General features: G+C 41.7%; 1 protein-coding gene across 2 annotated transcripts in view; it reads left to right on the top strand.

Moving 5' to 3' along the window:
- Positions 1–1,754: 1,754 nt before the first annotated feature.
- GEMIN8 (gem nuclear organelle associated protein 8) overlaps positions 1,755–26,321 on the top strand; it is a 50,686-nt gene continuing 26,119 nt past the window's right edge. The window contains exons 1-3 of one of the 2 annotated variants that reach the window (XM_060233981.1): positions 1,755–2,096; positions 9,891–9,927; positions 17,932–18,346. In XM_060233981.1, the coding sequence (XP_060089964.1) occupies positions 1,990–2,096; positions 9,891–9,927; positions 17,932–18,346 (559 nt within the window). In that variant the 5' untranslated portion in view covers positions 1,755–1,989. Of the gene's footprint in view, positions 2,097–8,035; positions 8,103–9,890; positions 9,928–17,931; positions 18,347–26,321 lie in introns of those variants that run through there. The other variant, XM_060233982.1, reaches the window with a different exon arrangement.

The following is a 26,321-nucleotide window of genomic DNA, read 5'->3' as shown; positions in this document are numbered from 1 at the left end:
TCAGGTAGCCAGCTCCAGGATGACTCAGCCTTCCATCCTTCTGAGATCGGTAAAATGAGTACCCAGCTTGCTGGGGGGGGGGGGGTGGACGGAAAGTGTAGATGACTGGGGAAGGCAATGGCAAACCACTCCATAAAAAGTCTGCCATGAAAATGTTATGAAAGCAACATCACCCCAGAGTCAAAAATGACTGGTGCTTGCACAGGGGACACCTTTACCTTTATTATAGTATTATTACTATAATATAATATAGTAATATAGTATAGTATTATTACTATAATGCAACTAAAATTTATGTTGTATTTAGATTTTTTGCCAACCTCCAGGTGGGGCCTGGGAATTTCCCACTTTTACAACTGATCTCCAGCTGGCAGAGATCAACTCCCCTGGAGAAAATGCAATCTATATTTACATTTAGTATCTGCTGTATACTGCCAGTAATATGTACAATATAGGTACACTGTAATTACATACATATATATATATATATATATATATATATATATATATATATATATATATATATAATTTACTTATTTCACAAAAGTTTTAATTGTACCTTTTTCCCACTTATGTATTTTTTGAAAATTGTGTTTATTTCTTACAAAAAAAAATTATAGACTTATAGGTGTGTGGGGGGCCCCTCTGTCTCCTGACAACCAATATTTTTAGACCCAGTCTGCCACTGCCTCCCCCCCCATTGCTTTCACGCTCTCCCCCTTACTGTAGCTCTTGCTCTCTCTCCCCCTCTGGCTGTGGCGCTTTCTTTCTCCCCCTGCCTGCATCGTTCTGCTCTCCCTCTTGCTCTCTTTCCCCTCTTACTATGACTCTTGCTTTCTCTTCCTCTCACTGTGGCATGCGCTCTCTCTCGCTCTCTCACTGTCACTTTTTCTCCCTCAGTGTCGCTCTCTCTCTCTCTCTCTCCCCTTCACTGTCACTCCCCCCCCCCTCTCTGTCTCTTTCCTGCGCTCTCTAGGTCTCTTGCTTTCTCTAGCTCTTGTGCTCTCTCTCCCTCCCTTTTCCTCGGGTCCTGCCGGTGAATGAGAATATATTGGAGTCCCTCTGATGGAGGGGCCCTACAGAGGGAGGGAGGGTTAAAGAGAACGGTCTGCACCCACCCCCAGCTTCAGGCCTATAGAATCCAGAGCTTTTTTTGAGCAGGAATGCAGTTCCAGCTGACTTGGTGTCAGGGGTGTGGTCTAATATGCAAATGAGCTCCTTTTTCTACAAAAAAGCCATGTGTGAAACCATGGAGACATCAGAGCATGTGGCCTACTATGCAAATAAGTTCCTGCTGGGCTTGCTCTACAAGAAAGGTCCTGATAGAATCCATACAGAAAATAAATGTGACATGGAAACTGAGTGCAGAGGTGGTACTGAGAGCAAACATATTAGGCTGGGAGGTGGAGAATAAGGCAATTAAGCCGGCTATGCCTGAGTTCAAAAGAACATTAGTTCCTTGCAAAGATCTGCTTAGGGTGCCACGTAGACGACTTCGCTGTGGGGCTTTCCCATTAACTTCAGTTGGTGCTGAATTTAGCAGGAAAACCGAGCGGCCTTGGACTTGATATTCCGAAGTCCCGTGAGTTAAAACCTAGGGTAAGTATGTCCTGTGGGAAGAGAAGAGTGCAATGTTTCTAAATATAATTGGAAAAAATCACCTCTGCTTGGTGTGCTTACCCAAATCCACTAGATGGCACAATTGTACAAGAAAACCTAAAAGGAATTTAAAGAGAAGGCCTGCCAGTACAGGCAGGTAAGGGAAACGGTTACAACTGAGAATTGAGCATGCTCTATTCATGCTGGCCTGGGAGTCCTTTTCAGTACTGGAGATTTTTTTTGTTGTTTTTTTTTAATAGCACCCTTTTCTCCGACCGTAGACGACTTCTTTTTCTTTTGTCTACGGTTTGTAAGCTACAGCTTAGTGAAATCTTTCTAATTACTGCAAAGAGCTTCAGCTACTGCTACGGAGTATGGTAGGATTTGAGCATGCTCAGCAGTAAGAAGCTCGGCTTGGCTCTTACGCTCCGCCCCTTCCCTACAGGAAGGGAAGAAGTTCGGGCGCCGAGGTTCGAGTTGTGCATCGCGGAGGCTAAGTACGTGTGGTGCGATTCTTGACGGTTTGTTTTTCTCACCTTGTCTGAGTGATATAAGGCGAGAAAAGGGCCATGTTGGGGAATTTCCTCTTGGGATTCTGGTCTTTCAGGGGGTAGAGCCCAGCCGTGCAGCTCTTGGAAGAGCAATGCAGTCGCTCTCGGTTATCTCCCCAAGCCTTGGAGAACATTTTTAGGCAGGCCGTTTGATTGGCATTAGCTTTCCTGAATGACAGCAGGAAAGCACTCTCTGAAGTATATCCAGGAGGGCAGTGCTTTCTTAGAGAATTCTCTATCGGGAAGGAAGGTTTGTAGTTAGGGTTACCTGCCTGTGTGTGGTGGCTGGAATCATCTCTCAGAGTTACAGCTGATCTCCAGGCCGCAGAGATCAGCACCATTGGAGAAGTAGGCTGCCTTGGAAAGTGGGCTCTGTGGCATTATGTGCTGCTGAGATCCCACCCCCCAGATCTCCAGGAATTTCCCAACCCAGAGCTGGCAACCCTATTAGCTTTTTATAGCAGCCAACAGTTTTGTGGTCAGAGGCGCTGCACTTTTTCTGCACATTTAATAGCGTTAGAGTAAAATAAAAAAAGTAATGAGAATGCAGGAAGTGGAGAACCCTGGTGAATTTCTGATTCTTGTGTGGATGTTAATTTGTGATCAGAAAATTGGTCTACCCCCATACTATGGAACTTATCTTGATCTTATTGTTAGCTGGCAAAAATTTGGTAGCTCAAGTTTGGAAGAGTACTAAGGTCTCATCAGTGCATTAAGGTGACGGACTTAATTGTAAAAGACAAGATCTCAACTTCTACTAATGGAAACACCAACATTCAAAAATACCGTAATAGAAAAATGACTCCCTTATATAGAATATGTTAATTCTACTGTTTCGGAAAGTGAAAAGTTGCCTCCTGAAATGTTGGATTTCAGTAATGATTGAATTACATCTGTAGAGGAAGGATTTGTTATGTATTTTTTATAATTATGATTTGTACTAAATTGTTTATTTTTGGTTATAATAAAAAAAAATTTAAAAGAGCCCATTAAAAAGCCCTGTTCACAAGTTACAGTGAGTGCATGTGCAATCTGTGAAGTGTATGCTTGATTTTTTTTAAAAAAAAACATTCACTGAGTAATTTTCATGTTACAGTGAACTAGGCCTGTAGCCAGAAAATTTTGGGTGGAGGGGCTGGGAGATAAAAAAAAAATTGGTGGAGAGGCCATGGGGCTTGGCTGCTTCTTCTCAGTTCTGTTTTCGGCCTCCACCCACCCCCAGGCAAGGGTCACTTCCCCTTACTCACAAGAAAGCCCCTGCCCACCTGAGCAGCCTGCCACAGAATCTGACCAGGGAGGGGGGATGCTGACAGGGAAGAAGCCACCCCCTCGGAGCCTCACTACGCTGCTCAGGCTCACCCCCCCCCCTCTTCTCCGGCTTCTTCAGCCTGCCCAGCCCCAGCTGTCTCTGCCACTCTCTTTTGCGCTCTCTCTCTCTGGTGCTCCCTCACTCTCTCTCACTGTCTTGCTCTCACTCTCCCCCTCACTGTTGTGCTCTCGCTGTCACTCCCTCTCCCCTCAGTGTTGTGCTTTCGCTGTCACTCTCCCTCTTGCTGTCATTCTCTCACTCTCCCCCTCGCTGTCATGCTCTCTCTCCCCCTCCCTCTTGTGCTTGCTTGCTCTCCCTCCCTTTTCCTCAGGTCCTGCTGACCCTACATTGGAGGGACCCTACAGAAGGAAGGTGGTTTAAACAGAGTGGCATGGCCCCCACCCCCAGCTATGGGCTTGCATTGAATGTATACAGTTGAATGTATGATTGAAACCATACAGTTATTCATGTACTGGTCTCCAGTTTCATTTGTAAAATGGACAGACATTGGGTGAATTCACACTACATGAAATAATGCATTTTTCAACTGGATTTTTCTACTGTGTAAGAATAGCAACAATCCAGTTGCAAAATGCATTTTTTAGTGTGGTGTAAATACACCCATTGGTTATTGGTTTTCATCTGGGTCACGGGACGGAAACGGTTCTGGTTGCCCTCACAGATGACCTCCAGAGGCATCTGGATAGAGGTTCGGCTGATGCTTTTAGACCTGTCAGCTGCATTCAGTAAAGTCGATCATCAGTTACTGACCCACCGCCTTGCCAATGCTGGGATACAGGGGTTGGCCTTACAGTGGCTTTCCTCTCTTCTACAGGGTCGAGGACAAAGGCTGGCACTAGGGGAGAAGCTATCACAACAGCACCCACTTGTATGAGGTGTGCCAAAAAGGGCGGTTCTCTCCCTGATGTTGTTTAACATCTACATGCACCCCCTTGCCCAGATTGCCCAGAGTTTTGGGCTGGGATGCCATCAGTATGCAGATGACACCCAGCTCTATCTGTTGATAGGTGGCCATTCTGACTCCTCCCTGGAAGGCATTACAAGCTGTGGCAGGGTGGCTGAGATTGAGTCAACTGAAATTGAATCCAATGAAGACAGAGGTCCTGTATCTAAATTGTGGTGATCTGGGAGCGAAGGTCTCATTACCAACCTTCAATGGAGCACCACTTCTGTCGGTGCTAAAGGTTAAAAGCTTAGGGATATTCCTGGACTCCTTCTTAACAGTGGAGGCCCAGTTGGCAGCCACTGCCAATTCAGCCTTTTACCACCTTCGGCAAATAAGGCAGTTGGTCTTCTACCTCGAACACAGCGACTTGGCAACAGTGATCCATACCACAGTCACCTCTAGACAGGATTACTGTAATGCCCACTACATGGGGCTGCCCGTCTCAAACCTAGAAGCTTCAACTAGTGCAGAATGCTGCACCCAGGCTGTTAATTTGCCTTCCTTTACAGGAGCATGTTCAACCTGTGCTGAAAGCGCTGCACTGGTTGCCCATCACATACCGGGTTAGTTTCAAGGTGCCCTATATGGCCAGGAACCTGCATAGCTTTGGGACTGCCTTTCCCCACATGTTCCCCGGAGAGCACTTCGGTCAGGGTCACAAAACCTGCTCTCAGTCCCTGACCTTAAAGAGGCCAGGCTCATGACAACCAGAGCAAGAGCCTTTTCTGTTGTAGCTCCATGCTGGTGGAACCAGCTCCCTGAGGAGGTTAGGGCCCTGTGAGAGCTCGCACACTTCCGCAGGGCCTGCAAGATGGCACTCTTCCACCAGGCATTTGTTGAACATATGAAGCTGCCTTCTACTGAATCAGACCCTTGGTCCATCAAACCCTTGGTCCATCAAAGTCAGTATTGTCTTCTCAGACTGGCAGCGGCTCTCCAGGGTCTCAAGCTGAGGTTTTTCACACCATTTTGCCTGGACCCTTTTTTGGAGATGCCAGGGATTGAACCTGGGACCTTCTGCTTACCAAGCAGATGCTCTACCACTGAGCCACCGTCCCTTGTTAATTAAGATCACAGGCTACAACAGACTTCGAAACATCTGGACCTCCTCTAGCATGAACCTACAATCTGTTTTTATATAGAACATCCAGCTGGAACAGCAGAATAGTAAAACAATATAAAACAGAATAGGCAACTATCCATTTTATTAGATTACCTTCTAAAGATCAATATCACTTGAAATGTAATATTTTTATGATTTTATGGTTTTTTTGTCTTAATGTATTTTATATTTCATGTATATACATGAACATGTAAGCCGCCCTGAGCCTGCTTTGGCGGGGAGGGCGGGATATAAATCTAAATAAATAAATAAATAAAATAGATGTACATGAAGAATGTATATGCATTCATTGTAACATGTCAGCGGAGCTAGAGTCTGCCAATAAATAATGAATCCACTGTACTACTAATATATGTCCATCAGAAGCTAAACAGGAGTCTAACAAAATTTATTCCTGTATAAGAGTTTGTAGACTAGAGCTTCTTCAATTTATGCTAGTTGTTGTTGTTGTTTATTATAGTGTAAGGTCCCAAAAAACTCCAGTTTCATTTTCTGTAATAGAATTGCTATCAAAAACTTGTGCTGCTGCGTGTGCACTTGATATGCAAGTCCAGGAGAGGGCATCATAGCATAACTTTATGGTAAACATCTTTTAAGAATATCTTCCAGATACTCTGAGTGCTGCTGTATATTGTGGGCTTCATTCCAATATTCTTTAAACACAAGATTATCTTTGCCCTGTTTTGGTTGGTTTGGGTTTTTGTGCTTATCTACTCAAAAATTCAGAATGCAGGAGATGATGCATTATGTTTTTCTTGCTTCTGCGAGCTGTTTACCCTGCCTCTGTTATGCCATGGATGGATGGCATAACTGGACTTTTCTTTAACCTTAATAGTGGGGTGAAGTAGACTGGAAATATTCTGTGTGGATGTGTTAGCTCTTAATAGTATTGGGTGGATTGGAACGTCTGCAAACTCACAGTACAAATGGAATGTCCAAAGTTTTCTTGGATTTTCTGCTTTACACCAGATTTCATTCTAAGCTAAGTAAGAAGCACTAGATGTAAACTCAACTTTGCTTGAGGAAGACCAATATTTGGGTGCTATCATTATGCTAACTACTTGGAATACAAATTAGACCTCTGGCAAATTACAGTGATAGATTAAATGGCTAGCCTTCCCATGTTTGCTGTTTGGTTTTTGTAACAAACAAATATTGATGTGGCGAAGACTCATGCTTCAGTTTTTAAAGATCTTGTACAATAATAGACTTCGGGGCTGTCTTGGTTTTGATCCTCTCCCAGTTGAGAAAGAACCCTCTATTCTACAGATGCTCCTTTGCTGGCTAATCATTTTTCAAATAAGGCGCTGTAGGGGGGCGGGGCTTTGGGGTGGTGTCACTTTGAATTTGTGAGGGGCAACCTGGGAAATTTTGCTAGGCTAAGAGTAGTAACTGCAGCTCTCAAAGTGTGTCCCTGTTAGCATGGGCTTCTAGTGGTACATTTGGAAATGCAGTATGTTTTCCTGCTAGTGTGTGTATGCGTGTATATATATTTAACACTAAGCTGCCATTGGAAAATATAATCTCTGCAGGCATGGGAGTAATTCCAGTGGTAGTTCCAGCAGTGAGGCAAGTGCTGGTTAAGAGAATAAGCCCAGTTCTGACACTTTCTGGGCTGACAGTCTTTGCATGGTGGATTTCCCCCATTTCTCTCCTTGACATAAATATGTTACATGAGATGTAGGTGCTCTTCATTCACATCTGATCACATGGTATGCCTATATCATACATGTCCTTTTCTGTTTGGGAATAGGATGGCATCCACTTTTGTATCATATGAAGGCTATGACCACCTAAATGTCTAAATGGGGTGTAGGGTTTCTGAATATCCCCTTCATTGGTGGGATTCAAGCATATTTTCCTTCCAAAGTCTCTGGGGAACTTTGCTGCCACTATGTGGTGAAAATCAAATAATATTGCGAACTCTGATTGAAGAAGGAGAGAACTGGTATCCATCTTTGGATTGTCCAGTGTTAGTCACTGTCATGAATATACTGTCATGAAATCTGATGAGGTTATAACTGCTATATGTTTGCTTTCCTGCAAGGAATGGGTGTCTGCTTTTAACTTGGAGAGTTTAGGCCCTGTTAGGTGAATGGTCAAAGCAGGCAGAATGTAAATGTAGATTTTTTTTTCTAATTATAGGCAGGAAACCGGAAAGGCAGATACAAAAGACTTTGTGTTCCAAATGTGAGAAAAGGACCTTTATGTTTCTAACGGCAACCTTGCCAGAGCCCAGATGTGTTATATTAAAAGAATTAAATGAGCATGCATAAACTGAGAGAAGTGAACTTTAAAAGGATTAGAGCATGGGAAATTGAATGTTTGGGATGAACAAGACTCTGATCTGGAGCATGGGAATTTGAATGTTTGGAAAGAAATCTCTGTAGGCTAGAAAAGCTGCAAATCTTTGCAGTGTTCTGTTAATTACAGCTCCGGTTTAGTATTGTCCCATGTTTTGTTTCTGCTCTTGAAAACAGAAGGAAAGAAGAAAATGAATCCTCTTTCTTCTCAGCTATTCCTCAGCCTGAGATATTTCAGATCTTTACCTATGTGAGTAGTCTGACAACGCATGGGTTGCTCATGGATCTTATAACCTCTTTGGAGGAAGGGTTACTCTGAAAAGATCAATCTCTCTCTTCCTCCCTCCCTCCCTCTGTCTCTCTCTCTCAGCTGTACAATTGTGCTAGCTGTGCCTTTGTGCTGCCTTGTAGTAGCTTCATAATTTGCATTTCAGATGAATGAAAGTCATCCTGATATCACCCATCTCCTTTCATTCTGATCCTCCGTCCTAAGAGATGGAAAATTCCTGCTGCAGAAGAAAGTTGGAGTTCCGACTTGCATAGCCTTAGTATATGCACACTCCTCTTTGTTGAAAATCCTAGCAGTATAATGGAGTTCACTCCTGAGCATCTAAACACTTGTTCTTCCAATGATTTCCATTAATGGAAGTCCTTGGCATTAACATTTATGTAGGACTAGCCATTCAAAATGCAAAATTGGCATAGGCTCTACTCCATAGCATCAGAACAATGCAGTCATAAATAACAGGATTGACCTCCTTCAGTAATACAATACATTCATTTAAACAAATTATAGTATTTGTACATGTTTGGTCAACAGAATTCTTTCAGTCTGCAGTAAGTCTTCTGTGTAAAACTCAACTTTAGTTAAAACTGGCAGGGCAGTCACTATTCTAGTTTTTGATTATAAATAAAAATTAATGTTAACATAAAAATCAGGTGTAAAGACAATTAATTTATTCTGGATGCCTTGTGAAACAAAAATGTTTTCAATTGTTTTGCGAACTAGTGAAGAGTGTTGATCATTCAGGGGTGTTGAACTCAATTGTTATGAGGGCTGGATCTGACATAAATGAGACCTTGTTGGGCCGAGCCATGTTGGGCCAGGCCCTGTGTGTACCTATTTAAGATTAGGTAGCAGAGATATAAACTTCACAAAGAACACAAAGAAACACAATTAAATATTTTGTTAAAAAAAACTTTAAACATGCTTAAAACGTTAGCAGTCGTTGCTTTTAAAGGTGCTTTCTTTGTATTTCTCCCAAGGGATCCAGGGAACTGGCCAAAGAAAGCTCTGGCTCTTTCCTTCCCCAGAGGACTGGTGGGGGAGAAACCTCAGCCAATAGAAGGAAGAGAGGCTTGGCTCAGTAGCTCTGCTGTGTGATTGAGAGAGCCTGGAAAAACAAGCTCTGCCCCCTTCCTCCCCAAGGGAGAAACCTCAGCCAATGAAGAAAATAGAGGTTTTGCTCTCTAGATCCTGTGCAACTGAGCAAGCTTTGCAAAGCAAGCTGTGATGTAGAAGGAAGTAAGAGAGAGGGAGAAGGAAGCAGATGACAGCCAATTGCTTGGGGGCCTCATAGCCCTCCGGGAACCTGATCTGGCCCCTGGGCCGCATGTTTGACATCCCTGACCTAGCTGGTCTCTTTTAGGAGGAAATTCCAGAGACTTGTGTCTGCAGACCAGCAGCCCTGTGGTTTATCTTGTGTACAGGAGCCAGTAGCAGAAACTCTTAGATGATCTGAGAGGCTGCAGCAGGAGAAAGCACTCCTGGTAATATAATGTGCTGAATCCTATGGATTTGTTCCACTGATGGTAGCGTTGTGCCTCTTGCGATGGTAAAAGGCACTTTGTGCCAGAGGAAGGTACTACCATTTTTCACAGAACAAATCTAGACGATCCAGCCTGTTGGTTCCAAGCTGTGTTGGGTTTATGCATTAAGACTAGCAGTTAGAATTGGACTCAGGAACTACGGTAATTGATATAATTTATACTAACATATGTATTAATGTTTGATATTTTTACTCTTTTTACCTTTTAGTTTGTATTCATTGGCAGTGGAGATTTCCAGGATAATGGTAAGTTTCATCCCTTTAGTTAATGAAAACATTTGGCATGTTGAAGCAGAATCAGAACGTGACATACATTTCAAAGTGTCTACCATACTTTTGAATTGTAGGTCACACTGATTGCATAGGACGAAAGAGTTACCTTGTTAAAGATCTCTACAGTAAGATAAAGAGAAAGAGAAAAAACAGCAGTCTGCTGACCTAGCCACTATCCAGCTCTTGGGGGTTCCAGCTGAGGTAGATCCTCCTGACCATCATAGGTCTGCTTGTTCTGTGGAGAAAAGGGACATTAAAACAGATTGTCAGGCAGGTGAGCTGAAGAGGGCAGCACAAAAAACACCAGGAAGAATGCATACAGAAGTCATCAGTTAGCTTCTGACAAACATGGAAAGCTGTTGTTATAAACAAAGTGTTTGAATCCTGGTGTATTCATTGCACATTGTAAAATGGTGAGACAGATTATAAATCCAATAAACAGGTACATTTTAACAATGGAATTAGATTGCAAGTTTTTAGTGGTTCTTTTTTTTCCCTAATAGGGAGATAGGAGCAAAGAAGGAATAGTGTTATGTAGCATTGGGAACCATTAGGATTTCGATGGATGCATAGGAGTGAAAGAAACCAGCAGAGGTTAGAGGTGTGTAGACCAAGAAGAGGAAAGGAAATGAGGAATTTCATGGCCTCTTAATGGCCAAATAATGTTTATTCTAGCATAAGCTTTCACAAACAGCAGTGGTGCCTGAAGATGCTCTATATCACTGAAGCTTTTTTCTCTTTGTTCTTCCATTCCCTTTCACTCACTCTGATTGAGCCATTACACATTATGGAGGGCAAACCCAGGTTTGTTTCAGCATGTACCCTTGACAAGAAGTTTCAGCTGTCTTGGCACTCTGTCAGATAACCACGTTTGCAAACTTATTTATCATGTTGACAGTCCACACATGTTAGATGTGCAGCAAAAAAAATGTAATATATAAGACGGCCTGTAGTGGGGGGTGGACAAGAGGGCAGTTGAGAATAGGTATAGAACCCAACAAGTGTCTCAGCATGAAAACAGATGCTCTGACAACCAGTTGAGTTAGTCTTGCACACATCTTCAAAAATCAGAGTCTGGATAGAGATCTCAGAAATTTTGTAAGTATCCTTAGTTTCACAGCTGCTGTTTGCTTGACAAAGTGTCCTCTCTGATATCCACACTGTAGAACTTGAGGCATATGTGTATTATCCAACTGACTCAGCTGGACTTTATAATGATTTTTTTCTGTGCCATTTTAAATGTTTAAAAACCTCTGTCTGGTTTTGTTTTTAGTGTTCAATTTAACAAATGTTTCTCAGGGACATTTCTACCCATTTTGTCATTTCTTTTCTTCCACCTCCCCCCCCCCCCCTTTGGCTAAGCACCAGAATCACAATTTGGACTACTTGAAATGCTCCTTTGTGTTTCCCTCCTAAATTAACAACAGCTAGGCAAATCAGCCAGCTGTATTCCACTTTTCATGTGAAGTCGCCACCAAGATCTGCTTAAGAAACTTTTAGGCTAAAAAGAGCAGTTGATAATTTTGCATTTCAAAATTGTCTTAGGACAAACAGAAGACCTGCATTTTCACAACTGCTATTTGCTGCTGCTTTTTAAACAAGTAAATGGATGAACATGCTGTAAAGATAGCTTATGAAATTATGCTACAGTTTTTTCAAAATGGACCTACACAATGCCCTTTGACTTGGCTCTGTGTGGCATTCATTGCATTGTCAACGGCTGGAATCCCATGCATAGTTAAAAAGGAGCCTTCCCACAGAATTTGGTCTGATCTACTGACAAAAACTGGTTTAGGATTGGGCTGAAGGTTATGTCTCTCAGCTGTTCACAGCAAATACAGATCTTGCATTATCTTTTTGCCTGCCTAAGTTTTATAACAAGGCATGTATAGCATAGAATCACAGAGCTGGAAGAGGCGATATGGGCCATCTAGTCCAACCCCCTGCTCAGTGCAGGATCAGCCTAGACTAGAGCATCCCTGACAAGTGTATAGAATCGTAGTTTGCTGCCTGATCTGGAAGTTTTTGTGGCAAAGGAATATCTACCACCATATTCAGATCCACAGTAGAGAATCTTAAAAAAATTGACTTCTAATCCTTGCAAAAAAGATTCCACCCCCTCACTCCAGGAAAAGGAGGTTAGAACTTCGCATTGTAAAGAGTAATAACAGGATTCTATAAAATCATTAATTGAAGAAAATGTACAGAGAGGTTCCTATCCCCCTCCCTTTTTTTTTGTAACTCTAGAATTCTAGTAGTGCAATCAGTTTCAGGGTTACTCTGGTCTAAGCTCATGGGTTTACACAGGAGCAACTTTGGGATTACACTATGGTTCGGCCAATGAAGTTGACTGAGAGAAGGCTCAGGATGGTGGGAGGGGTTTTTTGACACCATGTGCAGTTTATTGTTACAGACATGGTGATGGCTACATGCTTAATTTATTTTCTGAAATCTCCAGGTTTGGAGGCTATATGTGTTAGATCCTCAGGGCTGTGGATGCAGATCACAAAGCAGATCTTCCCATTTTCACTGCAGTCTGCTGTGCTTGCTGAAATCCATGTCAGAGAGGGGGTGCCTGCCTGGGGCGCCACACGCCCTTGGGCCAGTGCTGCTTACAAAATGAAGTCTGCAGTGGTGGATGGATGCATTCACTCTTGTGCTATCAGAAGTGCCCTTTTGCTCACAGAGGGTGACTTAGGCTTCAACCCTGTATCATTATCTAGTCTGTCTGACAGATATAAGGAGGAAACTGTTACCATCTTGCTGTGCTTGTGTGCTTCCTTGAGTCGCTTGGTTGGCTGCACTTGGAGACCATGTGCTGGGATAAGTAGACATCAGTCTGATCCAACAAGGCCTTTCATCTACCGTTGTATGTTAGAGATGGTAAGCGTGTCCGCAGGTTTTAATTCCTCTCATGTATAGGAATCAAGCATGTTGTGGAAAAGGTCAGGCACCTTTTGGTGACGGCACTTTCAAATGAACAGGTGCCACTATGTATTCTGAGGTGCTAGAGTCCCGGAAAAGGACTACCAACAGATTTGGAACTGCTTGGAGTGGTGCACGCTGCAACTGGGAATGCTGTTTACATTCAGAACGTGGACTAGCAAGCCTGAAACTGAATTAAGTGTCCTTAATAGCAAATAAATTGCTTGATTTTTTTTAGAGTGAAGTATATATATCACCATAGAAGATGTCTATAAAGAGAGTATATAAAATATCACAGCACAGTAGTAAGAGCAATTTGTTCTTGTAGCCAGAGAAAGCTCACTTCAAAAGGTTCAGGGCACAGCTAAAAAAATGGTAATGTTGCTATTCAGTGGAATGCAGATTGAACCCTTTGTTCGTGTTTTTTCCTGACGCCATTGAGGGGTGGGGTGGGTGTGGAGGGGGAGATTTTTTACTTGTATTCAAGTATGTCTGCCACACACAAAAAACCCCTGTGTCCTAGTAGCCCATGGGAACCAGAGAGTAAAATAGCCACAAACAAAAGAAGACTGACCTCTTAAGACTCATTGTCAGACTTAAATGGAAAGAGTAAATACAATTAGGTTTGGGGAATTCACTCTTTCTTAATAGTTTAGGATGGCAAACTCACCCGGCAAGAAGTCAGTGCTTCTTGTTGCTGTTCAATGCTGTTGACTTCTAAGTGAGGTTTTTTTTTAAAAGATATTTTATTGCATTGGGTTTGTTGAGCATGTCTTCACAATATAGTAAAAGTGCAGCCTTTCTCTCTCTGGCAGCAAAACTGAAAATTGTGGGGTGGTCAGTACTTCATGAATGTAATGGAGACTTACTTCTGAGCAACCATGGATAGGATTGAGCAGTGAGAAGCAGTGGCAGGCAGGTCCTTCTGGGCAATGCCAGTACAGTGTCTTCATCCTGTAAAGCTTGGGCAGAGTTTGCTGCCTATACCCTTGGGTCCTGCCCCCATGCAGGAATCTCACAATGCCAAAAGGAAATGCAACTTGCTAGAGAATACCTTTTTCTTTTCAGGTAAAAATTTCTACAAATAAATTTTAAAATATGTTGACCATGATTATTAGAATTATTTGCCCCTTTTCCTTTTTCAAAGCCACTTTGTCTTCTGTTATTCAACTTTTTTACCCTTTCCCCATTTAATCTTATATAGAAACTAATCTTGCTCCTCAGAGGCTGATCTTATCGTCTCTAAGGATATAATGTGCCTCTGCTTCCATTTTTGCTTTCCCCATATTCATTTTCTCTCTGCTCCCTCTTTAGTCTTTGGTTATCTGAACCTACTTCCAAACTGCTTCCTTAATAATCTGCCAATCCCAAATACCCATTCGCTCTATTCTGAAAACCCCTTCTACCTCAACTTGTGCATTCTTCCTATCATGCCCTGTATTTTTGAGTCCTTTCAGCATCAACCCTAGGAGGAGGTGGGTAGTCATAGTGGCCATGTGGCCGCAACATGGAGGGGGAAGGGGACAGAATACTAGTTGGAGCTGTGGTCATGCAAAGGCAGAAAGGGCGATCACAATACTTCCTCTCCTCACTGCAGTTGCCCTAATTTTATGCAGGTCCTGTAACCCTGGAAATAAAATTTGCCAGGCTCAGAAGTGACTCCTGAGGTGAGGGGATGTCAGGGAAGACCTTTGGCACCTTTCTCTGGTGGTTTGTAAGACCCAGTTTCCTGTCTTCCTGTTTTTTGAACAAAGTTAGAGTCCAATGGCACCTTTTAAGACCAACGAAGTGTTATTCAGAGTGTGAGCTGTCATGTGACTTGGAATCTAACTTTGCTTTATTGCTTAACACCAACATGGCTACCCACCCAGATCTATCTTCCTGGGTTTTAGATAAGGAGAAGATAATTGGTGCTTTATTTCACAAGTTAGATTGGGCTTTCTCATGGCAGAGGGAAAGGGTAGCCTTCTTTCCCTCCTGACACAATAACATAATGTATGCACAGGGGCTTCTTGTGAGTGCTCACATAATTTCACTCCCTTTAAAAGGAGAAAGTGTACAATTGGGACTTCCATACTTTCAAGGCACTTACATAGAGACTGAAAAGGAGGCAATTGGGCTACTTTTCCTCCTCGTGTAGATCCCAGAGAACGTGGATGGTCTTACTCAGGTTCTTCCAGTTTAAATTAATAGGCAGCGATGTCTGTGCAAATTGTATCCAACACACAGCAGTCCCTTTAGAGCCTCTCAGTCCTGTTTCAGGATACTAATGAATCTCTGTCACAGAAAAATACTTGAGTGTCTCTTTATACAGCTCTCATTTCCAACTGCTTTGCTGGAGCTTCCTGAGATACCCTTTGTTTCTAACGAAAATTAAATCTTCAGCCTTATATTAGTGATGAAATGTTAACTTACAACTAAATTTATTGCTGTGGTTGCTGTGCATATCATATTACTAAGGCTCAGACAAATGTCCAGTCCTTGGATTCCAACTTGCTTTAACCTTAACTGAAGCCATACTTGAGATCATCTTAATCTGGCCAGGACAGATATTTCAGCATTTATCACTGAGAGCAGGAGCAAAATTATTCTGGTCAAACCAGAACAAGATGTGCCGAAGCTGCTTGTGCTTTTTATCACACTGAATGATGTGCTGCTTATAGCTGTCAGGCAGGTATCATGGTAGCCCATACCAAATCCAGTACAGTGCGCATATGAAACTATCCCATGCTGATACAATTACTTAATCTGTGCTCCATGCCTTAGATGAAAGAGTAAAAAGAATCTTTATCAGATGTGCAGATGACCTAACACTGGGAGGGATAGCCAGAAGACAGAAATAAAATTCCAAAGGATCTCAATAGGTTGGAGAACTGGGCTGAAATTAACAAAGAAAATTCAGTAGTAACATATGCAAGGCTTTCTGCATTTAGTCAAAATTTTCAAATCAAAAAGGAATCAGAGCTGAACATGTGATAGAGCTGCAAGGAAAAAGCTAGTGCAATTTTAGGCTGCGTTATTAGAAGCATAGTATCTGTGGGGATCCAGGGCATCCACAACTGGTTGTTCCTTCCTGTCCACCTCTGTGGCTCTAGCCAAGTCTCAAGGGCAACAACCACTGACACCACTTCCTTGGTGTGCTGTTTGGCCCCTTTTATTTATTTATTTATTATTCAATTTATATCCCACCCTCTCCGCAAGTGGGCTGAAGGCAGTGGTTACAGGGGTTAAAATACAACTTGCAAAGTTAAAAAAGATTTAAAACCAACATCACAGAAACTCAATTTCTGGGGTCCACAAAGGCCTCCTACAAGGACCTATTCAACAGAAGCCATAGTGATCTTTTTAAGGAGGACAGTTCATTGTGGCGCTATGGGCAAGGGAGATCAAGATCACTATGGGCCAAGCTTAATCACCTGCATGCCCAACACCTTGACCCTCCCACAGCTGTTCACCATTTGCCTGATAGCCTAGCTAGTCTGGCCCAGCTACAACTGTTGCTGGCAGCTTCTTAAAAGAGCTGCTCAGTGCTATATAGGAGGTATGCATTGCTTGGCCTGGTGGTGTTGGCCTTCTTGCTGTCAGGGTGGCCATAAGAGCTGTTGACAACTCAAAAGTTGTGGCCAGGGTCGTCATGGCTATTTGCTGTTGTCTAGATAAGTCCAGGAGAAGGCCCAACCACAGGCAGTATCTCAAATCATAAGCAATAATCATTCTACTCAATTTTATGCTAGTCAAACCTCATTTGGTATACTGTGTCCAGACAAGCTGCAGCAGATTCAGGATAGGGAAACAGAGATGGTCAGCAGTCTGTAAAAGTGTAAACTGAGCACATTTGGCATGGAGAAGAGGGGAATATGATCACACTCTTCAGAGATTTAAAATATCACAGTGATTGAAACTTTTTTTCTGCTGTTCCAAAAGGCAAGCCTAGATTTAGTGGTTTAAGCTAAAGGTTGGTAGATTTTTGTCAGCTATTGGGAGAAAATCCCTCATGATCAGAGTAGTTTCAAAATGGAGCCAGTTTCCGAGCATGGACCCTTTCTGTTGCTGAAGATCTTGAAGCAGAGACCAGAAAGCTGTTGGTCATCAGTATAGCTTTGGTCCTTTCAGTTTGTTCATTTCATTATTTTGCCATTGTATCCTAACTTTGTATCAGTTTGCATTCTTAACCACTGCCCACCAGCTATATGTAGTTCTGCTCACTGCACCTCATTCCTTTGTCTAAAGAAATATGCCTGCATATGAAAGCTTACATTCTGAATAAAACTTGGTTGGTCTTAAAGGTGCTACTAGACTCCCATTTCAGTCTGTAAGATTGTGATGTATATGTCCATTTACAGTGATCCATAAACATTTAAAATAGCTGTTATGCTCAGGGGGAGGAAGTTGTGTGATTTGTTCTCTGAACATCTGACTTTAGTTCCAAGACCTTGTTGAGTTAGGGTTTCTAGTTGTAATTGAGGCGGAGCTCAGCAGCGGCCTTTTCCTTAAAGGGAGAACATAAAATGTATTCCATGGGAACATCTTTCCTTTCTAACAACTTCCTAAGGAAAAGTTGATTAATGACTTAAAGCCTACTGATTCACATCACATAGCAGATGAATGCAGCAACACAACATCCATCTTACTAAAGTATTCTCTGTACCTCCTGTGTTCTTCACTCAGCCTCCTAATATCTCTAGCTTACTATTGTTAGCAAATGAGAACTAGCCTGGGTCCTTCTTTGTGAACTGTGATCTGCTCCATAAGATGAATTATGAGTGTGATTCTCCTATGCTGTGGAAGAGGACGGATTCCCAGGTGAGTAGGCAAAGCTGGCAGAGTCCACCATGTTTGATTCCTAATGGTAGGAAAGAAGGCTGTTGCTGACTCATTGTTTTCTGAATCAAGTGACAGGAATGAACTTCAAAATGTGATTTTATTTATTTTTTGCATACTCCATACATTCAGACTTCCATAGCAAATCAGTTTGATCTTAATAAAATCTCCCCTGTTGTAGAATTAGTGGGTGAGTGTATTGAATTTTTGGTCCTGTGCTCTCATTTTTAGGCATCCTCAATGTCTGAAGACATAGAACCATGGTATTCACAAAAAATATATGCAAGATACTGGAAGCATTACAACCAAGCTATGCAGTGGATGCACAGGCACAAAATTGCTTACAGTAAAGCAATGGAGTCCTTTTATCATCAGTCCATCTTCCCTTCTGATCGTTCCCATCGACGTTATTCTGACTGGGATGAAGGTAATTCCTATTCTGCCTACAGCAGAAGTGGCAGGCACTGGCATCCACCAAGGCCTCAGCTTATATCTCACGGCAAAAACACAGGAGTGGACAGAGATTCCAAGATAGAAAATGGGTCTGAAGATGAAGAGGCAATAGAGTATGACCTGAGCAACATGGAAATCACAGAAGAACTCCGCCAGTATTTCGAACAGACTGAGAGGCACAGGGAAGAGCTGCGTAAGTTCCAAGTCGTGCTATTTCATACCAGCTGCTCCTAATGTTATTTTTTCCAATGTATATTTTTATACATTATAAAGATGGAGGCTCAGATAGCAACCACTGCCAAGTCCGCGTTCTTTCATCTTAGACGGGCAAGGCAGTTGGCCCCCTTCCTGGACCGCAATGACCTAGCAACAGTGATCCATGCTACGGTCACCTCGAGATTGGATTACTGCAATGCCCTCTACATGGGGCTGCCCCTGTGCCGGACCCGGAAATTGCAGCTGGTGCAGAATGCCGCGGCCCGGCTGTTATTGGGCCTCCCAAGGTGGGGGCACATCCGGCCGGGCCTTCGGGCTCTGCACTGGCTTCCAATAACATACCGAGTCCGGTACAAGGTGCTGGTCATTACCTTTAAAGCCCTATATGGCCTGGGACCTGCCTTCCTGAAGGACCGTCTCTCCCCACACGTTCCCCAGAGAGTACTGAGGTCTGGGACTCAAAACCTTATCACCATCCCCGGGCCCAAGGAAGTCCGTCTCAAGACAACCAGAGACAGGGCCTTTTCTACAATGGCCCCCACATGGTGGAACCAGCTGCCGGAAGAGGTGAGGGCCCTGCGGGATCTTACTCAGTTCCGCAGGGCCTGTAAGACAACCCTCTTCCGGTTAGCTTATGCCGACTAGATAAATGTAGCTTATCAGATTTTAGTGAAATATACTGGATAGTTTTAATGTTAAGATTTTAAGGTTTTTAGGTTTTTTAAATGTTTTGACTTTTAAATGTATTAACTTTGTACCTTGTTTATTGTTTTGTCGTTGTTGTGAGCCGCCCTGAGCCACTTTGTGGGAAGGGCGGGATATAAATTATAGAATAAATAAATAAAAATAAAATTATTTTTATACATTATCCATTTCTCTACATGGTTTCTGATATCTATTTTACATTTCCCCCCCAACCCACTCCCCTTAGTCTATACATCCTTTTCTTCTTCCAGCCAGGGACAAAGGACTTGAAGCTTCCACTGAATGTCCACTCTCCTTTCTTCCTTCACCCATTTCAGATAGGTTGCCACTTTTCTTTGATTCTTGATCTTCTTTCCTCCCATGATTCTTCTTGCGACATTGTGGCAGCTATATCTGACTGGACAAAATCAAAGAGATAGTTATGCCAAGTTCTTTCCTTCCATTTACTTTTATCCTTCCATCCTGCCGCTATTACCGCTTTACCCTCTGATATCATTGCTTTTAGTAAATCTTGATTATTCTTCCCTATTTTTTCATTCCCTAATAAACTCATCTGCATTAGTTCAAAGTTAATTCTCGGCTCTACCTGAAAGAATTTCTTTATCGTTCCCACTACCATATCCCATAGTTTCTTGGCCTCAGGGCACTCCCACCACATGTGCGTATACCATCCCTTCTCTTTCTTGCAATGCCAACACTTAGGGCTCAACCCAGGAAACATATTGGCTAAAGTAGCCGGAGTTCTATACCATTTGGTAAAAAATTTCAATTCCATTTCTCTAACCTTATGTATTTTAATTTTTTTTTAAACCTTCCATTATCTTCTCCCCTGTTCGTTTTGTTATCTGGCCTTCTAAACTCCATGACCGTTGAAGGTAGCTTATTGCTCCTTCATTGCCTGAATTCATACTCCTGTATAGGATGCCTACTAATCCTTTTTTTGTTTTACCCATTAATTTGTAAAACTTTTCTATAGGTTCTTCTTCATTTAAATTACTCTTCTCCACTTCCTTCTTAACTTTAGTATACAATCCTGTAGCCTTAAGCCAGTATTGTATTCCTACGACTTCTTGAAACTCATGTAATGGTTTTAACTTATCTAGTATTAACAAATCTTCTACCCTTCTAAATCCTTTAGCCTTAAGTAGTTCACTCCACCTATGCTCCTTATCTTCTTCCATCAACATTTCTAATGGCGTCCATCTAGATACCCGATTCAGCCATTTCGGTTGCCATTTCTTCCAAACATTTAGCCCATTTTTCCTTGGTCCCACGTTTAAATTAAGTTCCTTCGCCCCCATGTTCGTAAAGATGCCATGTTTTCCTACCCCATTGTTAGCTTCATTCTCAAACCTTATCCATTTCTGATCCTCTTCCTTCTCTATCTCTAATAATGCCTTAAGCTGAAATGCTTCATAATAATTGACTATATCTGGGACTCCCCATCCAAGTTCCGATTTATGATTGTATGCTAATTTTTTTGGGAATCTAAGTTTCCTACTACCAAATATCCATTCCCTTATTTTAGTGTTCCAGTTAATCATTTTTTGCTTATCTAACTCCAATGGTATCGTTTGAAAAAGGTACAACAACCTTGGCATCCAGAACATCGATACACTCTTTACTCTAGTGGTCAAACTCATCGTCCTTTTCCCCCACTGCTGCATATCCCTCTCTATCTTCTCCCAGATTTTATTATAATTTCCTTCCACTATCCTGTTAATATTTTTATAAATTTCTATTCCTAGATATTTAAATTTCTTAACTCCCATCCCCATATTAGTTATCCTATTAATCTCTTTCCTTTCTTCCAAACCAACATTAAAGTACATTATTTCAGACTTTCCCATGTTTATTCTTAAACCTGACACGGCTTCAAAATCCTCTAAAATAATTTTCGTTTCCCTAATGGCTTCTTTCGGGTTAGATATTGTCATGATTATATCATCCGCAAATAAGTTGATTTTTATTTCCTCCTTTCCCATTCTACAGCCTTCTATTCTCCCTGAATTCCTGATCCTTTCTGCTAATTGCTCTACCGCCATTATAAACAGGGATGGGGAAAGTGGACACCCCTGCCTCATACCCCTCTCAATTGGGAGCTGATCCGTATGTTCGTTATTTACTCTTACCACTGCTGACCCCTCCCTATAGACCTCTTGAATGGCTTTTAAGAATAGTGGCCCAATCCCACACTTCTTCATTATGGACCATAAGAATTCATGGGACAGCGTATCAAATGCCTTGTATACATCTAATTTAAGCAAAGCAAGTTGCCCAGAATGTTTATGGTACAATACATTTAATATATTCCTTATAGGATGTGCAATACTCCTATTCTTCACAAAACCATATTGATCCTCTTTTATTATATCAGGTAATATGTTCCTTAGCCTATTTGCTGCTCCTAATGTTATTGACCTCTTTATCACATTTGTAGCAGACCCTTCTTTTAAAGACTTAGTGATTGTCTGAATATATGCTATGGTATATCTCCTTAAAACTGTGGGGTAGTAAATCTGTGATGTTATCACTGACCATCTCAAGTAAATAGGGATTTGTCCTGATGTCAGCACTCTGTCCTGTAAACTATGCTGGCATCTTCATGTATACATGCAGGGCATTGCAAAAAATGAAACATGGGCTCTTGGTAGAACAGAAATATAAATTTATTGCTGTACCCTTTGAGTAGGTTTGAGTACCTGGAGGAGGGGAGATTCCACAATTAAGAGTTATTGATGCTTTTTTTAAATGTTATTTTTAATTGTTTTTATGATGTTTTATTATTTTACCATGCTTTAGTTTGCTTCCCACCTCAGGCAGCACAGATGTTTTGTCAATAAATAAATGAGAGTAAGTCAACACAGGTACAGCTGAACATGTGATTGAAACCTCACATTTTTCCAGATCCCAGTCCTGGGTTCATTTATAAAGTGAATGCTCATTGTCTGTTTCTTACAAATGGATAAGTGCACACACAGGCAGGATGCACATTCATTGACTGTAATATGTGAATACGGCTGTGGCACATGTAAAATATATTATGAGTGAATGAGAATGCATGGCAGTTCTATTTTACATTGAATTTAAGAATGAATCCAAATTCTATTTGAACATATGTAAAAAAGGCACCCTCACTGAATCCAGATCTGAGACTTTGTGCATCACATATACTGAATTGTCTGTTTCATGGTGTTACTCTGAGCATATCAGGGATACTCAACATGAAACTGTAAAGGCTAAAAGCATATTGCCAATTAGAGTCAGTGTTCATTTCCTAGGATTTAAGATGGCAGACTACAGCTATTCACAAGAAGTTAGAGATCAGAGCTGGTTTGTGCTACATTTTTCAAGGACAGTAAATGTAAATTAAAACTGAAAGAGAAATATTTGATTGGAGTTGTTACAACCTTAACTAATTCTGGCTAAAATGCTAAATAATGAAACAAGACCTATAAGAATACATACATTTTACGTACTATGAATGGTTTACATTAGAATCCAACACACTCTGGGGAGCCTGAAGCCCTGGACATGCATCTCCCCTCCATTTTATCTTTGCAATAAGTTTGTAAGGTAATTTAGATGGAGAGAAAGTGACTGGCTGGTTCAGGGTCACCTCGTGAGCCTCCATGGCCAAGTAGTGATCGAAACATGGATTCCACAGCTCTAAGCCAGTTTGGTGTAGTGGTTAAGTGTGCGGACTCTTATCTGGGAGAACCGGGTTTGATTCCCCACTCCTCCACTTGCACCTGCTGGAATGGCCTTGGGTCAGCCATAGCTCTTGCAGAGGTTGTCCTTGAAAGGGCAGCTGCTGTGAGAGCCTTCTCCAGCCCCACCTACCTCACAGGGTGTCTGTTGTGGGGGAGGAAGGTAAAGGAGATTGTGAGCCGCTCTGAGACTCTTCGGAGTGGAGGGCGGGATATAAATCCAATATCTTCTTCTTCTTCTTCTAAGCCACCAATGCAACCTCTACAATCACTTGGTTCTCCAAATGTTACAGCAGTGTTTAAAATGATGATAACTGAACTTGCCCACGGGGTGTTTCTGAAAAGAAAAATAAGTAATGGAAGTAATGGTGGTGCAGTTATTGAGAAATATATGCTTGTGTTCATTGGGGCAAATTGGGTTTACATGGGAATTTCTGAAGCCCAATTAATATGATGGAATTTATAAAAGTACTGTTAATTGTAACTCTTCTTGTTGTTGTTGTTGTTGTTTTCTCTTGCTGTGGTATCCAGTTATCTACCCTCTTTTTCCCGCCTTGCAGCACTAGTTTTCCAACTTGTCCTCCAAAATGAAATTTTGCTCCAAAAAATCTTCAGTCAAGGAGACTGATAACTTGGAATTCTAAATGTGTTAAGCTGAATTTCTGCATAGTTTGTTTTTTGTTGATCTGGTACTTATATAGTTAAATTCAGCAGCATCTTAGAGTAGCCAAAAGGAAATTCCTAGCTGTATTGTTGAAATTAGGAGGAAGCTCTGACGTAGCATTAATAATATGGATTGGCCATTTGCTTTCTCTTCCACTGGCCTTGTCCAACAGTGTAAGTTCCAAGACTTCTTTGTTTCTTTGGGTTCTTCTAATTCAGTGCAGTGCAGAAAGTTATCTTTCCCTCGTTTTGTAATTGGAATTGAACTCTATTTCTGAGAGACTTCAGGCAAATCAATAGTATTTTCATCCCAATGTAATACTTTATTGAAATGACTTGGGTTTGGAAGTGCTTTTATGGTTTTTATTTGATTGGCTCAGTTCACAGTGTGAAGAAAATCATTACTCCCATGTGAGTTTATATTGAGGCATTTGCAGGATAATGCAGCTTCTCACTCGGCAAGAATCTCAGCTGCCGGAGGGTCTCCTAAGAATAAAAGAAATGAAGGAGTGCTATTTTTCCAACTCTGTTATAACTTGAAGAGTGGTGCAGCCCAGACAGTCCCCTGGAGACATGGTGTGGAAGTTACACTAGCTCTGTGTTTAATTACATGGCGCTATTGATTCTGCTGGTACAGTTTTGAGGCAAAAAATTTCAGGATGGAGTTTGATTAAAGGGAATACAATAATGGCATCTTTCATTCTCAGCAGAAGATGCTCATGTACTGAAGGAAGGCTATATAATACCAGACGTCATTAAATTATCCATCTTGAATAATTCTACCTTATAATCTACAATAGAAAGACTGCAGGAGAGCAAGTCCAGTGCATGTTAGTGATTTACATACTGGAAAATGAATAATATGTTTTTTTATATTTATATCCTACTTTTCTTCCTACTGGAAACCTAAAGTGACTCATCACATAGTTCTCCAGCCCTATACTCTGTCCCTACAAAAACAACCCTGAATACATGCATGAAGGTGCCTTATACTGTATCAGATCTTTAGTCAGTCATGGTCAGTGTTGTCTACTTAAGATGGGCAGTGGCTCTGCAGGGCCTCAGGTAAAGGTCTGTATCATACTGGAAAATGAATAATGTATTTTTTAAAATTTATATCCCACTTTTTTCCCTATTGGAAACCTGAAATGGCTGATCAGATAGTTCTCCAGTCCTATACTCTGTCCCTACAAAAAACAATCCTGAACACACGCATGAAGCTGCCTTATACTGTATCAGATCTTTAGTCAGTCATGGTCAGTGTTCTCTACTTAGACTGGGAGTGGCTCTGCAGGGCCTCACCTATTACCTGAACCTTGTAACTTGAGATTCCAGGGGTTGAACCTGTGACCTGTATTTGAAGCAGAGGCTTGTTTATTGAGCCACACTACCTATCCTGAGAGGTAGGTTAGATTGACAGAGTATAATGAGCCCATGGTCACTACTGGACTCCCAAAGCAAGGATTCGGACCTGGTTGTCCATGGTCCTAATCTGACAGTCAAACCACACAACATGACATAATGGTTCATACCTTCTTGTATGCCTTGGAAGTCCTCTGATCTTCAGTGTTTTTGCTCAGTATATAGCCAGCTTTGTTCATTCATAATGCTTCCTTCACCTGTCACAGATACTGAAATCGATAGTGTTGACTGGGAATCAAAAACCACGTTAAACTTCTGCTTTCAGTGTGGCACTTTTTCAGCACAGTTACATCTAATGTGCTTCTTATCTAATCAACCCAAAAGCAGCAAAGCACATGGAAGTAAGGTGTCCAAAGATAAGCTACTTTTAAATGACCCCTTAACTGAGTGATCTCCTTATTATCTCTGTGGTTTGTAGCTGTAATTTCTCTTTCTTTTAATTCTTTGACATCCTTTTCACCCTCCCCCTGGTTTCCTGAATCTCTGTACTATCCATTCAACTTGTGCTTGCTTCATTTTTCTCTACCTCTCTGATTAGTCCTACGAGTTTTTTTAGTTACATAACAGATTGACCCCCAGAATGCATCATAAAATTCTCTTCACTGCTTGATGTGATGTTTCTTTTGACCAGCTTAGCAAGGGGTTGCATACAGCCTGGGTTAAGTAATGATCAGAATATCTATCTACAACTTTGTTTCATCTTTTTTTCATCCAAGGGGCTCAGGCAGCTTACATGGTTCCCCTCCTCCATTTATCCTCACAGTAATCCTGTAAGTTCCATGACTAAGCAGGCATTGGAACCCAAATCCAACACTCTACTAAACCACTCCAGTTATCATTTTGACCAGGACCTGCTGCAGAGTCCCAAACCCTCATTCCTGGTTAAATATTCGTGGTTTCTCTTTTTGCCATCCTCCTTTGCACCAATAAAGATGCAATGCACAGAATGGTAACCATCATGGAAAGCTTTGTCATACCAGGGACTGACGCTCCTAGTCCCTGACATATGGTGATGATGATGCCATCACTTTGCAGGGAAGAAGACTTGTTCTATACCAAATGCAGAATTTTCTGGACATTCAACTATTACTAGTAAGTTTCTGTGATCCTCTATATTCCACTGTAGAATGCAGTGGAAAGTCCAGAGAAGTTATCAGATGTGATTGAAGCTGGATTGAATATAATACTTTAATCATGTCTTTGTGGTCATTATCAAAGAATGGAGAGAAAAATAGCCATCAATCTTAAATAGTTTTCATTCCTTTCTTCCTTTCTTTCCACCCTCACCCCACTCTCGGCAAATTCTGACAATCTGTAGGTTTCTGTACAATTCGTTTTTGGCATCGTGTGCTGCTGTAGCTCTAACTTTGACAGTGAAGCATTGAAAACTGGGAGCTCCTGAAGCTCAGTGCCTGATTTAACACTCCAGTAAGGATGGAATTTTTTTTCCTC

This window comes from Heteronotia binoei, chromosome 3 (assembly GCF_032191835.1).
Source record: "Heteronotia binoei isolate CCM8104 ecotype False Entrance Well chromosome 3, APGP_CSIRO_Hbin_v1, whole genome shotgun sequence".
NCBI lineage: Eukaryota > Metazoa > Chordata > Lepidosauria > Squamata > Gekkonidae > Heteronotia > Heteronotia binoei.
The sequence above is the reverse complement of the archived record's forward strand: the minus strand, read 5'-3'. Positions and strand labels throughout refer to the sequence as shown.